Genomic DNA, 15995 nt, shown 5'->3' with positions numbered 1-15995 from the left:
CCTCCCAGAAACTCCTGGTCCACTGCACAATATCCTTAATATACATACTCTCTCCCATTATCTTATTCAGCCAAACCTCTTAAACCCTTAATCACTAGCAACATCAAGTCATTAGTATGGTCACGAAACTCAACTCATATTCAAATCCTTCTCCTCCAGTGACTTTCAGTGATAGAACCTACCTTCCAGCCAGGCCAGATGTGAATATCAATTACCTACTGAAAGTTGAACCCACACTAACCGCTCCAGTCACAAATTAAAGTCTGGCTATCAGAAGCTAACCTAAATAGCTTCAGACCTCAGCTGACAGCACTTGTATTTATTTTTATAAGAGGCTTCAGTTTGATGGAACATGTTGCAGGAAAAGCTCTCCCTCCTGTGAAAAAATTAAATTTCCTTCTAAAATCAATTTCAGAACAAGAACGAACGCCCTTGTATTCTCAGACCTAGATGGATACAACGCTGTACTCAGCCTACCCAACACCCGTCTAGCACTCCTCAAAGAAATCCTATAAGCTGTGGCAATTCTTACTAAGGGCTTGAAGAAATTCAATCACACCATCCCAACTCTGAAAGAACTACATAGGTTCTTTACAGGACCATATAATTTTCAAGACCAGATGCGTCACTCGAAAGGCAACAGAAAAGATGCATTGAAATACCTGGCCAAAAGAATAAATGACCATCTCAGGTGAACTGTGCTGCATCAGGACACCCACAAAATCCTCAAACTCAAGATGAAAACGTATCAGAAAGAAAAAACAGAAGCATGACTGCTCAGACTAGGCTTTTAGAAATTTGGAACAGCATCCCCACTGACATTAGAATTGCACCAACCCTCCTGAATTCAGGAAGACTTTGAAGACATCTCTGCATTGAACACTATCCATCCACTTAATAGAAACACACCACTTACCTACCTATTACTGGCTTCCCTGTGCTATTCTGCCGTCTTCTGCGTGCCTTGCTTTCTAGCAAGATTTGAGCTAAACAAAGTCTGTTACATACATATACACACATTTAATAATCCATGCTGACGATTCTTACTATCTCAAAGAAAAGGTACTGTTTTGGTTTGATAACCTGAAGATGCACAAAAGCTTGACTAAAAACTAAAATAATGGAAAGAAAAAAGCAATAACAAATTAAGGTACTGACCCATACAGCACTGGCACCAAGGAGCACTTCCGTGCAAGTGAATGTGCCGAGGTGATCAGGCAAAATGGTGAGCTGATCCAAAGCCTCTATGTGTAGGTATGGATGTTTGCATATTTTGTAATTATTTTGATTAGATGAGGTTGGCAAAAAAAACTAAGCCCATCACCATACCAAACGTAAAATGGAAACCCCATTAGTGCCAAAACAGACACCAAGAACAAGGAGGTTTGGCTAATTTATATATGCAAGACCTTCTGTGCTAGGCCAATGGCCATGCGCTGTAAACTTTGGGGGCTAGGAGAATAAGCAAGGGAATAGATGAATGATAATCCCCGTTCCCAGTTTGTACTGTCCATGTACGAAGTTAATCTGCAGCATGTTTTAGTGGCAAAGCATAGGGATGGTTATGTGATCCAAGGTTATGCCACATGCCCAAAGTCTGTTGTATATGGCTAAATGCAGTGTGTAGAAAGCTTTCTGAATGAAATAATTTGCTGCTGATGGTCTCTAATGGCCTCATCCTGCTCCTAGTGTCCATTGCCTAGCGTCCATTATGCACAGTGAAATCGATGCGAATTGTGCTCTGGGGGAGGGGGTGGCTGTGTGTAGAGATATCCCTAGCATGATATCCTGAAACTCCCTGAGCACTGCTAAAAGCTTTGTCCAGCAGCAGTGGTGCATGGAGATTGGCTGCAATGCATTGCCCTCTTACACTTACTGCCCCCAAACACACTGTACTCAGCTGAAAGGTATATGAAGCATGTTTTGAGGGCATGGGCTTGGGTGTCAGGCAAAGCTGAAGGTCATGCACTGTACCAGTGCTTGATGTGCACTGCTAAAAGCCTTGGGTTCAGACAAGAGATCTACCTTTCTAATAACTACTATAAAAAAGGATTGAACCAGATATTTCAGACATGCTAGAGAGGGAGAACACTAGATTAAATTATATGTCAGCGTCAATGACTTTTGAAAAATGGGTTCCAAACGAGTACTCTGTAGACATGGAGGCCACAAAATATACAACAGAATGTTTGAGCAGAAACTTGAGTTGTTCTCTGGAATTTGGGAAAGAAGACAGAAATACTTCAGGAGGTAACAGCCAAATTGCATTTTCGAAGATAAAGAATTTCAGAACACTCCTGAACTTATTGCGCTATTAGGTGCCACTGACTGAGTGAAGGTCTACTGCAGAAGTTACAACTTAGGATATTTTAGAAGAACATGAATTCTACAACAATTAAATTCTGAGCTGTGATTACAGTGTGGAGCGAATTTCGAATATAAACTAGTAGATGACAAATTAGGAACCCATGTGTCATACAGTCCATATCACAATCAGTGTCTTGGTAGATGGTAAAGCGCTCCTGGGACTTTATTCCTTCTTGTCTGGGTGATGTGGGCGTCTGGTCGATACATTCTTCACTCATTGTAGTATCCTAAGTATATGTATCTGGGCTGGGGGCCAGGGTGCAGGCTGCTATAGAAGGCTAGAATTTCTATGCTTGTTGCATATCCAGTCACAAAATCTCAATCAATCCATGGGTACACAGAGTGGGAGCATAGGATCCTGTGATAGTTTGCCTTATATGGTGTCAGGTGTTGCCGTATCAATTAACAGTGTTGCAACTGTTTTCAATCTCACTGGAGGAGACAAATTACCCATCACTGATGTCGGCTTCTGCATTTCATATAGCAAGTCTCCAATTAGCTTGTCAAATTTCTGTAAATTAGCTGCAACTATAAAATTATCAATTTAGTAAAATAGATGTGAGTGGATCATCAGGATGATTGGAGGAAACAACAACAACAAAAAGAATCCAGGTGCTGAAGAAAATGCCCACTTTTCTGCCTGGGCTTAATTTAGATAAACTTAACAGAAGTTGAAAACCTCATGAGAAAAATGGGGGGAAAAAAATCAAGCAATGATTCTGAGGCAATACTGTTTGGTGAACTGAGATAGTGTAGCAAGAGAAATGCATGCATTTACAAAGTTATCTTTCATCTAATCAGTTATTTTGCCCCTGCTGTCACATTTGCCTGTTGACAAAAGCAAATCGTAATAACCAGGCTTAGAGCGTAACTGGTGCATATATGTTTTGATCAACATATTCTAAGACCCTGGCTCTGAAGCACTGATGCCGCACACAGGTTGTTAAGAATACAAGTGGCAACTCTGTAGGTCAATGATCATGGGACCTCACACAGGGGATGCTGCTGATGTTATAACATGATAGGCCTAGAGTCAAATGTAGGCTTACTGGTCCTTACACAGATGGGTTAAGTGTCCCTTGCAGCTGGACACAAGGGCAGCAATGAAACAGAAGGCAGACTGAGCACTGTGTCGAGGACAGACATTTTCAGTAATTCTGTGTCAGGACTTGAGGCTCCGATTATGCTTCTCTTTCTATGCTTTTATTTTCACAACAGCCAATAAAAAGACTTTTATTAAAAAAACTACATTTCCTAGTAAAACATACTGATTAGATGACCAACCATCGAGTATCCCCCCCCTATAAAACCTGGTGACATGAATACTCGTCCTCTTTCTTTGCTGCTCTGCAGCCAGTTAAGTCACTATTCTTATTTTGTCTTACCATATGGATGTTATTTGTTTTGACCCTTTCGGGTTGCGCTGACAATCATGCTGTGTTTGCAATCGCATTGTTAATCGATTTGTTTCAGGTGGAGCGCTATGGCTACGTGGGTCGCGAGGCTCTCGCATGCCTTATTTATTTGTGAAGCAGGAAAGGAGCTGATCGCGGATGCTATCTTGGTTGCCCATGATCAAGCGTGTGCTAGTCCTTCTGGACTTTCACTAACGCGCCTGCATGCTTGTTAATGCTGTGCGACTTCTGAAGCGGCAAGGAGGCTTGGGACAGCGTTGGCGGTGCACTTCACCACTTTCTGCATAATTAATTCTATCTCAGGACCGGAGGCTCAGATTATGCTTCTCTTTCCATGCTTTATTTTTAACACAGCAGCCAATGAACATCATGGAAAGTAAAAAACGACATGACCCACTATTAGTCATGACACGTGATCAACCATAGAGGAGGAAATCTGGCATAGGCTCTGCCTAAAGTCAGGAGTTTGGTCCTTCGTTTGAGGACAGCCTAGTGGAAGCACTAGATACTAATATGCAGCTTTCAGTCAATAAGGCCTTGGCTAAGGCTTTAGGCCCTCTGACATCGCATCTTAAAGGATTTGCGTGACAGCAAGGCTGGCTCCCTCCTCTCCCTGCCTCTACTGAGCCCATTCCTCACACTGCCAATCCATCTGGGGCAAAGCTAAAGGGAAGTCTAAGGGGAAATGTTGGCACTCTGATGTCCTTGAACAATTTTCAGCTTATATTATGGGAAAACATGGGTATAGCCATTCCCAGCCCCAGGCTTCAACATCAGATGATTCTCTCAAATTGCCAGATCCAGTTGGGTCAGAGTACTCCTCTGATTTATTGGACAGTGATCAGGATGACGCTCCGGGCCCCAGCAAGAAAAAGCTTCAGGATTGCGGATCGGATCACGGTCCAAGTCCCCCTAAGGTTCTCACTTTCGATCCCATGGACACTGTGTACCCTCGGTCCACCAATTGGTCTCCCCTGCCGGAGGTCGCTAATTATGTCCAATCTAATCATTGGCAGGGCTTCAACAAAGAGGTGAGGGCAAGACTTTGCTCTGAATGCCCCAGACCAGACCTGGCCGGAAAGGTTTCAGATACTCCAGAGGTGGACCCAACAATGGTAAACTTCATGAAGAAGTGGGCCAAAGACCCCAAGAAAGCTCTCAACAGAGCCTGGCGGTTGTGTCAGGACCCCTTACTAAAATTTTAGAACTCGATTTTCAGGCCAAGGAATCAGGTATAGCTGTTGACCCTGACATCCTGATTGATTGGGCGCAACATGCAGTCTGCCTGTTGGGTAACACCAATATGGCAATGTAAACAGAGACGGAGATCTATCTTGATGCGCATTGACCCTAAGCTTAATGACTTGGCATCCTCGGAGTCTGGGCCTGTGGTGCAGGGTCTCCTTTTAGAAGGTCCTTTTGTTAAGGATTTAGCGAAATTTGCTGCAGCCTCTAATACTCTAGATAAAGCACACCTGTCTCTGAAAAAGGTCTTTTGCAACACCCTTTTCGGCAGGGATGGATGATTTAGGGCCCGTTCCTGAGTCAGAGGATTCTACCAGGGTCCCCCACGAGAGAACTTCAACCGCTCCCGCAGTAACTGGCAAAATGAGCCATCCGATCAGAACTTCTACCCCTCCCGTCCTCGTGGAGGACATCAACGATTCCACAGGGGCTATGGCAGAGGCCAACAGAGAGGCGCTGAGGAGTCAGGATATTCAGGTTAGCATTTTACCTTATTCAGAAGTAATATTGGGGGGAAGGATTCAGTATTTTGTGCACAGTTGGGCATGGCTGACCCAGGATTCCTGGGTTCTGGAATCCGTTTGGGGGTACAAACTGGAGTTCTACAGTTCCCTGTTTCAGAACTCTCCTCCACAAGATCTATTTTTTCGCTACACAATCAAAAACTCATAACAGGAGAAGATTCACAAGTTGCTCCAGAAGGATGCAATCTGCCTGTCCTGCCCCCATCCAAAGGGCTTAGCCAGTTCCATTTTCTTGGTCATCAAATGGGGATGAGGTTATCATTTGGTGCTCAATCTCAAGAATTTCAATTCTTGGATTTTTTACAGGCACTTCAAGATGGACAGAATCCATCTCCTCAGAGACCTGCTTCAAGACGGTGACTGGATGGTCCACCTGGATCTAAAAGACGCTTATCTGTAGGTACCCATTTTCGCTCCCCACAGGTGCTTTCTGAAATTCTTCTGGCAGGGTCAATGTTACGAGTACAAGGTCCTTCCATTTGGTCTCTCATCAGCCCCATGGCGCTTCACCAAGCTGATGAGACCAGTGGTGGAGGTGCTTAGCGCGCAAAGCGTCAGTCTAATAGTCTACCTCGGCAATCTCTTTCTGATGGCCCGGGATCCTCTGACTGTTACTCACACCAGTCATGGACAGTTCAACTGTTGCAGCTCCTGGGATTTGTCACCAATCAACCGAAGTCCTGTCTAGTCCCAATCCAACGGATGGAATTCTTGGGATTCCAGATGAGATTCTGTCTTGTCCTAATTGATCCTTCCTCAGCAAAAGATTCAGAACATCAAGAGTGAGTTGAGGTCTGCCTTGCGAACCCAGACAATATCGTTGAGATCAGTGGCTCGGATTGTGGGTCTTTTGGACTCATCCATTCAGGCAATATTCCCGGGTCCCCTTCATTACAGGGATCTTCATCATCTAAAGATTCAGCATCTGCAGAAGGGGTTAGTGTATGCAGACCAGATTCAGCTATCACAGGAGGCTAGGATGGAGATGTATTGGTGGTTGAACCACATGGAAGCGGATGTCATTTTAGAATCGGATGCCAGCAGATGGGGCTGAGGTGCCAAATGCGGTTTCCGCTCCACGGGAGGTCGTTGGTCGGAATCAGAGCTTCAACTCCACATCAACTGCCTGGAATTGCTGGCCGGTTCTTTTGCGGTTAGGAGCCTGTCCCCTGTCAGGACCAATTGATGCATTCTGTTGAGAATGGACAACGCTTCGGCGGTAGGTTATGTCAACAGATTATGGGGTAAGAGATCTTGCATGTTAGCAGAGATTGCTAAGGATCTATGGCATTCCTGCCGTCAATATCAGATCTCAATCATAGCGGAATACCTGTCGGGGTCCAAGAATTAGATGACGGACTGGTACTCCCGTCATCTTCGGGATTTCAGCAATTAGAGATTACATCCACAGGTCTTTGCCCTCCTCAATCGTTCCTAGGGTCCCTGTTCAGTGGATCTGTTTGCCTTCCGGCTCAACTGACAAATTCCTGCCTTTTTCAGTTGGCGTCCAGATCCGGAAGCACTAGTGATGGATGCATTCTTGCAGGACTGGTCATCCCTCAGTGGGTATGCCTTTCTGACATTCAATATGATTCCCAGGGTTCTCGCCCAGGTACGTCGTCATAAGGTGGGCCTGGTGTTGGTGACACCTCTGTGGATGGCTCAACTATGGTTCCTATTGGTTCTGGTCCTTCGAATCTCCCCTTCTTATCCCTCATCATCAGAATCTGTTGCTGGACCCAGTAGGCCTTCCACATCCTGTGATCCTCTCCGAACAATTGCAGTTGGTGGCCTGGAGGGTTTCAGTGGTAGACGGAAAGTGCCAGGCATTTCGCCACAAGCTTCGGCTTACATCAAGCAATCTTGGTCCAATAATACCCACAGACGTTATGCTTCGGCATGGCGGAGATGGGCTAATTGGTGTGGTGAAAGGGGTCTGGATCCCCCTCAGGCACGTGTGTTTTGTGATCAACTTTTTGTCCTCTTTAGCTAAAGCAGGGCTTTCCTATAGATCAGTGAATAACTACAGATCTGCTATTTCAGCAGGTCATACCCAAGTTAATAGTAAATCTGTTGGAGAAGATCCTTTGGTGTGCAAATTTTTGAGAAGTATTCGATTTTCCAGGCCTCCTTAGCCAAAATATACTTCCTTATGGGATGTGCATATTGTGCTCAGATTTTTTTAAATCTTGGCCTGATAATAAGTATTTGTCACGCAAACAGTTATAGGCCAAGTTAACTATGTTATTATGTTGGATCTTTTGTAAATGGGTCTCAGATGGGAGAGCCTTGGATATCAAAGGTAGACAATTTTCTCCAGAGGGAGTATCCTCTTCTGTTTCTAGGAGAGCCAAAACTAATACCAGGTTGATTTCTTATCCGTATTTCCCCCAGGATTATAAACTTTATGTGGTACAGTGTCTTAAGGCTGATGAGGAGGCAAACTGTGAGTTCCGCTTAGATCCTAATGCCTTGCAAAAGCCATTTAGACCAGTTTTCTCTGCCACTCCGACCAGATGGATGCGTTGGTTACTCTCAGAAGCTGGCATTGATGTTTCACTGTTTGGCGCTCGCTCTGCTAGAAACGCTATGGCTCAAAATCTTTTTCACTAGGTTCCAGATTGGATGAAATCAGGATAGCAGCAGATTGGTATACTGAATCTACTTTTGAGTCATTTTACTACAAACCGATTGTGGATATAGCGTCAGTGGTGGTCGCACAGCTTTGAACAAGCATAATTGGAGCCTTCGGTCCTAACATAGAAAATGTTCTAGCTGTCGCGTTCAGAATTTTTTATTCTATTAAGGACACGGAGTCGAGGATTATCCCACCCGGAGGAGACGTGTATGTACATCGTAAGGTATAAGTATAGCATTTCAAGTAGCTTCAATGTTCCAAGTTTTAAGTTTCCGCCATTATGGCATCTATGTATGGGATTCTTTTGGGGAATCGTTTTTATGGCTTTCCCTCCTGTTTGGAGTTGGTCTATCCATGGATTTCGTGGTGGTCTTGGTGGGCTTGGGTCCGGCCTCCGCTTGTTAAGGATGTTCTAGGACTCTGGGATTGTATTTAGTGCTTGTTTTGTCTCATGTTTGAGGCATTGTTGAGTATTCAGTTGCAAAGAAAGAGCACGAGTATTCATGTGACCAGTTTTTATAGGGGGAATACTCTGTGGTTGGTCATGTGATCAGTACGTTTTACTGGGAAATGTAGTTTTTTGAAAAAAAGTATTTTTATTGACTGCTGTGAAAAGAAAAGCATAGAAAGAGAAGCATAATTCTCGCCTCCCTGTCCTTAACAGAATTGAAAATTCTTTAAGCGACAGCTAGAAAATGTTATATTCTTCTACGGTCATCTTTTGCTCCTTAACACAGAGCACACTCAGAGGGAATCCCGGTAGGTTATGTGGGTAGAAATGGAATCAAGAGCATGTAGGCCTTTTAAAGGAATATGCACTCAGTCAGAGGGGGCAATGCTGAACTCAGGAGGAACACAGGGCTCATGCAAGGAAATGTGGTTGATCACAGCAACTCTCAGGGGCAGCAAAGGCACAGAGGCTTTCAGGCCTCTGTTAAGAAGCTGGGTGTGGACTGAATAGCAATCCATAGCCTCCAGCTTCAGCAGACTTTGTTCTTCAACTCTTTATGGTAGTGATGGGGGATAGCTCTGTCCCAAAGGAAGAGAAATTCTCTCAGTTTTGATATTCTATCCCCTCTCTTTTCCTTCAGGTTCCCGCAGCAGTGTTTTTCCTCTGCCGGGTACACAGTCCTTTTTGCTGCAAGGGATGCTTTCAAAATTTCTGCGTCTGGTCCAAACCTTTCACTAGATGGGTATGCAGGGCTCTTTGAAATAACAAAAAGTGACTGACAGTGGCAGTTGAATTCTGATCAACAGACGGCTCAGATAGAAATTTGCCTTGAATATCTGGGGGGGGGACCAGTCTTGTTAAAGGAATTTTCCTTTCAGGTGTGGTGCAATTCACTTGCAACTAGCTTCTGGGGAGATGTCACTCTCCAGAAAGTGTACTAGAATCTAGATGAACTCTTATCAATGATGTGCTACTGCTGGGTTATTGCCTCTCCAAGAGATCAAGACAGAGGAAGGTATTGCTCCTACCAAGCCACAGGCTGACCTGATGCCACAGGCGCAGTCCACATTCATTAAACACAAAGGATCCTACTTCCAAGTATCTGAATTCAGACACATATACCTGGTTTTAAGATGAATTCCACAGAGGTAGCATTCGGGAAAGTGGAGCAGAGGACAAAGTAGAGAGCAACAGACGCTAACACAAAACCATATATAACAATACTCATTCACAGTGACTTTGCCCAGTCACTGAACTGGGCTGACCCATTGCCACATAGTGTATGATGTAGTACGCAGAAGAAGTGTGTGAATATCGCAACAATAGATGAAGAGGTCTGGCTGAAAAACCCTACAACGAAGTAGATTATGCACATAATTTTAATAAAATCAAACGGTCTTGGCTAACACCAGATCTGAGGTCATTTTATATCTTTCTTAGAAATAGAACTCTTTAAAAACTAAATCAGGATGGTCTAGTTTACTGGCTTTTGCAAACATGCATTTTCAAAGCTAGTTTTTGCCTATGTGAAATCTATTGGCTTTGTCAACATTTTTACATGTTACACAGCAGTGCAACATGGCTTAAAGTAAATTACAAATGTAAAAAAACACACACAAAAAACAAAACATCAAAGCGCTTTCTTCCTTTTTTAAACCATGTTGTATAGCAGGCCACAAAGCTGTGCAACATGTAAATAAACAGCATGCAGGTGTTTGGGGGAGGCAGGTCAACACATTGGAAAGTGGGAGAAGGGCCAGGGGTTGGTGAAAAACAATTAAGGGCAGGGGAAACGCAGGCGGGATGAAGCAGAATTACTTTTGGACATGCACTCAATAAAAGTGCAGGTCCACAAGTAACAAAAGAGCACCTGAAGGAGTCTGCTGCCAGTGGAAGTACACTGGCCACAGAAAGTTGTATTTGGTCCATGTTCCACGGAACCAACAGAGACTCAAAGCCCAGGAGTAAGCCGGAGATGAAAAGGAGGGGCTAAACAAAAGTAAGCAAAGAAGCTAGAGTGACGTGGGAGCCAACAAATGGTGAGTAAAAGTTAAGTAATGAGCTGGCTGTAAGCCCCATTTAGGATTTGTTTTTTGCCAAAGAACAATAGCTTTTGCTAACAGTGTATGCTCGAGGTAGGTGAAACTTATAAATCACCCCAACCTCCATAACTTACCACTGCCCCTTATAGATACACTTTCTTGGGCTAAATGTTATCTTCCAAATATTAGTAAGGTAGGCAGTCAGGAATTGAGTGTTACGTCAGCACCAGAGTGCCAATTGTGTCTCATTTTTTGGGGAACAGTGTTGTGGATTTTTGTGCCCATTATAATGCCACTAATGACATAGCCCTGAGCACCCTTGCTGGACTGGAATTACTGAGCAGGTGACAGGTGGGCCCGTCATCAGCCCTCACCCAGAAGGACCAGGATAGTGCTTCCCATGCACTCTGCTGGGCTGGTGCATTTTCATATAGGATTGCCTACTTGAACTGATGTGTACAGATTCAGCGGGCGTGGGGGAAGGTGTGGTTCAGAGCCTGAGTGCCTTGCTAGAGGAAAGGTGAGGTGGACTATTTACACCGCCTCACGCTCTCTTGGATGGAAGGGAGTGGGGCAGGCCTGAGAGGCAGGCTGATTTGGTGAGGGCCACCTGACCTGAAGGCCTTCAAGCAGGCTCTAAGAACCTTTGTACTCCTGCTCACCAGCAGGTGTATTAACCCGATGAGCATTTTTGGTTGGACTGCAAATGCAATCAGCAGTTTGTTCACAGCAGTGACAACTAGCAACTTTGACAGGCTAGGCTACTTTTCAGGGATGGAAATAAGCAGACTGCAGCGTTCATTCCCAGCAATATTGCTCAAGACATTTAAGAGATGGAGGAAGAGCTTTGCACTACTGTCAGTCTCTTAAAAAGGAGCTAATTCGATATAGGCCCCACTCTAACCCCTGCCTCTACCACTGTGTCTAGTTTATTATCAGTGCCCAGCAGTGAAACCAGGTAGAAACATCTTAGTCAACTTAGAAAAAAAGCTCGCTCAGTGCCAATAGAGTTTACTGCACCCTACACTCACGTAAGCACACTATACCATATAATGACAGACCATACCATACAATGACAAGCCATACCACAATATACAACACGGGCCATACAATACAACGACAGACCATACCATAGCACAACTTGCTATCTGACAGGCCATAACATACCATCATAACTTGATACACAAATGACAGGAAATACCATAAAATAACATCCAACAAGGCTCACCATACCATACCATACTCTACAGTGAAAGTTCATACCATACTATACGACAGACTGTAACATAACACACCTTACAATGACAAGCCACACCATACCATACAAAGCCAGGCCACACCACACCATACCATACAATGACAGGCCATAGCTTATCATGCATTGACATGCCATACCATACCATACAGTACAGTGACAGGGTGTGTCATACTATACAACGGCAGGCCATGCCATACCATACAAAGTCAGGCCAAATCAGACCATGCTATACAATGGTAAGTCATGCCATACCATACTATACAGTGGCAAGCCATAATTTTTATACAGTGATAGACCATACCATAATGTACAATGACAGGCCATACAATATCATACTATAAAAGAAAAGGGCAAACCATACCACAATATACAATGACAGGCCAACCCATACCATGCTAGGTCATGCCATGGTCATACTATACAATGGCGGACCATGCTATATCACACAATGAGAGGCCATGCTACGCCAGACCATAGCATATCATGAGTATAATGACAGACCATACATTACCATACAATACAATGAAAGGCAATACCACAGTATAAGACAGGCCAGTAACATTCAAAGAATTCTTTACAAATTTTCCAGGCCTTAATCGTCCTTGGTCACAGGCCAAATGCTTGGGTTGAGCAAATGATTGCAGGCACCTGATTACTTGATTGAATGCTCTGGTGAGTTACAAAATGCATCCTGGTAGTGGTAGTCCTGCATATTTATATTACATCTTTAGTAGACAATAATTTCTGCTTTGGTACGTAGCTGCAGCCAAACACACATTTAAAAACCTTAGTAGGCGAATTCAAAGCACAGTTACTGAGTTTTGCTGAAATTATTCCATCCTGTTGCTCTTTATATGACGATGTAGTAAAGTCACACAGACCTGCTTTCTATCTGCAGTGGTGCTGCTTTCCCGGCTTGTCAGGCTATTAATTGTCCGGGGACAACTCAGTTTTGTGTGTGTGTGTATGTATATATATATATATATATAAAACTATATAATAAGCCTTTTGCTTGTTTTCTTTTCATACAAGGATGTAGTCTTTATTAGTCCATTATTAAATCATAATATTATATGAATAAACTACTTGTGTGCACCTTAGATCACTGACAGGGTTGTTGTGAGCAGCAAGGCACAAAACCAGACTCTTAATTTTCCCAGGTCCAAGAATGAGTATGTTGTCCATTCCAGGTTTATTCATTGTGCAGTGGATAAGTAGTTCAGATTTTACAATGGGCTGATCAAGACTACAAGTTCCAGAATGCAAAATAAATGCTGGTCTGAATGAGTGATGTGTGGGAAATATGAGAGGTCTGTCCCAAAACAATCTCCCAATCAGGGGGATAGCAATGAATGGTGCAGTAACCCAGGGGCCCTATGCACCATGATTATTTCTATCTGTTACTATCCAACTAGAGACAAATGAATACATTTCCCTTGAGCACTCCTGGACCCACAGCACCCTTCCTATGCCCCTGAACTTACGTCACAGAGATGGGGGGGCGAAAGAGTGTGCCATTGAATGTCAAAATGAGACCTCAGTATGTTCTTTGCACTATAGGATCTAAAGTGTTTTTTTTATCTCATTATTAAATCAGAACTAAAAATCCTTAGAATTCAAGAAAATGTGTTAACCTTATGAGCTACTCTCTCTTTCAAACACATAAATCTCTGCTAGTGAGGTATTAAAATGTTTGCATTGTGTGGTGTAGTAAGACATGGGCCATGAGGAAATTAGATTCTGGAGCCTTCCTAGAATGTCAGTTGTTCATCCACCAACTAGCACCTTTGAGGACCAAAGCCTCTGTTTCCGTCCAAGTTAGGAATCAGAGCAGTGTAGCTGCATAAGCACCAATGCCAAGTATGTCTTTAGCAAGGAACCAATGTGCTGATCGACATTATTGGCCCAGAAAGATTTAAAACACTTTCTGCTCCCAGTGCAGCTCTATTTTTCTTGCGTCCTTTAGCACCCCCCTACCACCACCATGTGTTACCCACATTTAAAATATGTTACACCATGGCGGGAACCCTGACAAGTACATAGGGCCCCATTGAAACCAATGATGTGCCCCCTTTTAACACCTTGTCTGAGCAAGCGTTAAATGTAGCCACAAAAAATTACGCAGTGGAATCTCTTAGATTCCATTGTGCCATTTCTGCGGTTCCCCCTAATGGGGGAACGCCCCTTTGGCATACATTATGCATGGTGCAGGCATAATGTGGTGCAAAGGGTTACAAAGTGGCGCAATGCATGCATTGCGCCACTTTGTGACTGCGGCGCAGCGAATTTTTGAAGCCTAACGCCACATTATCATAAAAAGAAACGACACTAATGTGGCTGTAGTGCTTCTTAAATTTGGCCTTTAATACGCAACATATTGATCCAAAAATTAGCCAACCAAGCAATGTTTTACGAGACATCGCGATTCACGTACTTGTATCTTTTGTTTCAGGTGTCTAGGGTTATTTTGGGCCCATTCTGACCATGATTTGAGAAACTGGGAATACACTGATGTAATATATGTCTATTTGTGGGACTTTAAGTGCTGACCTCCTAAATCTGAGGCGAGGCATGACGCGAAGCTCTTGCATTTAATTTAAACCAGATTCCAGGGAGATCATTGACAACGCCAAAGAAGTGCTTGCCCCTCATTTTTCAACTTGATTGGGTTATTTCTCTTAATATAGGGTTACCTTGGGAAGGGAAAGATTAGCGGGGAAGATTATATATTTGACAGAAAAGTTTTACAACTTGTCACGTTTCTATTAATTGCGTGAAGGCATTCATTTCAAAATACGCAGCAAATCTCTTCAAAAAAAATAATCAGAGAGACAGACCGGGTTTTAAGATATCGGGGACACGCCCCCAAATCCAGTAAGACTTGGGCGGCTAATTGTAGAATTGTTGGTGGTGTTGTGGTACCTCTCACCATAAAAACTGACACTTTTAGAGCTGAAAGAGGACAGACTCACAGGTTGGCAAGCCCAGCCTTCCGGACAGCGGAGGAGATTGCTTTCACAGCAGTGCAGAGCGAGTTGAGCAGCTGGGTCAGTTCTCCTGTCCCCTTGGCTTTCCTGCCCTCCTCCATCACAAACCGGGTCAAGGTGATGACATCGGTGTCGAAGGGAGCCTGGTCCGACATGGCTGTCCCACAGAGAAACTAAGCGAGAGTCGGGGGACGGGCGAGAAGTAGGGGCTAGAGAATGCCGTCGACTTGCACAAAGTCAGCAATTGAACTAGAAGAGCACACCCACTTGAAACTTAACCACGCCCACCCGTTCATAAATCACACAAAATACATCCTGGTCGAGAATTTCAGCCTAGGAGGGAGGGTCTGAGAGCAGTGGCGCGGGAAGATGCCCCGTTTACGTGCAAAGAAACTCGAGGAGATGAGCTGGAAGTAGGGGGAGAGGCAAAATGTTGTACTCCTCTTCCGATTGGTTGCAGTGTACTAAACTTAATTTCTTCCGGTCCCTTAAGCCACAAGGAAAGAGCTTTAAAAATGTGTCGAACAGTATCCGTAGTTGCCTTTACTAGAGCTAGACACGTTTCTGAAGCCAAAGGGTGGGTCTTTGGTCAACAAAAGTTGCCATAACTTGACGGCCGAATTGGCTAGAAAGAAAATCCTGGACTTTAGTAAGAACAATGAATTTATTGTGGGAGTTGTAGTCGTAAACCTGTTGCAGCGAACATTTATCGGGCCGTGACACAGATTTATTTAGTTACCTCAGACTAAGTCAATGGCAAAAATATTTTTTAACTACGTCTTGTACTGTGTATTTACGTAGTGCTTTCTACCCCTGTGTGGGGCACCAAATACTTATATGCGTGGGCAGCAAGCTACGACATGTAGAGTGTGTGATTGCAAAGGTGTTGTCTTTGTTTTGTGGTTCATGCTGTGCGTGGTGGTAAACCAGATGCGTTTACCATGTTATAGGACGTATCCCCGAGCAGCTGCTGGATGATGAGGTATAAGGTACAGACGTGTAGTTAATGGTTTTCAGTAAACTTAACATGATACAAATAAACATACTAATAATAAACATCACCCGACA

General features: G+C 43.8%; 1 protein-coding gene across 1 annotated transcript in view; it reads right to left on the bottom strand.

The window, feature by feature from the left end:
* LOC138299848 (fructose-1,6-bisphosphatase 1-like) overlaps nt 1–15331 on the bottom strand; it is a 60210-nt gene extending 44879 nt beyond the window's left edge. Inside the window, exon 1 of the mRNA XM_069238490.1 lies at nt 14913–15331. Coding sequence (XP_069094591.1) covers nt 14913–15082 — 170 coding nt within the window. The 5' untranslated portion in view covers nt 15083–15331. The remainder of the gene's footprint in view (nt 1–14912) is intronic.
* Between the last annotated feature and the right edge of the window lie 664 nt (nt 15332–15995).

This window comes from Pleurodeles waltl, chromosome 1_2 (genome assembly GCF_031143425.1).
Source record: "Pleurodeles waltl isolate 20211129_DDA chromosome 1_2, aPleWal1.hap1.20221129, whole genome shotgun sequence".
Taxonomy (NCBI): Eukaryota; Metazoa; Chordata; class Amphibia; order Caudata; family Salamandridae; genus Pleurodeles; species Pleurodeles waltl.
This window is presented reverse-complemented; position numbering and strand designations above follow the sequence as displayed.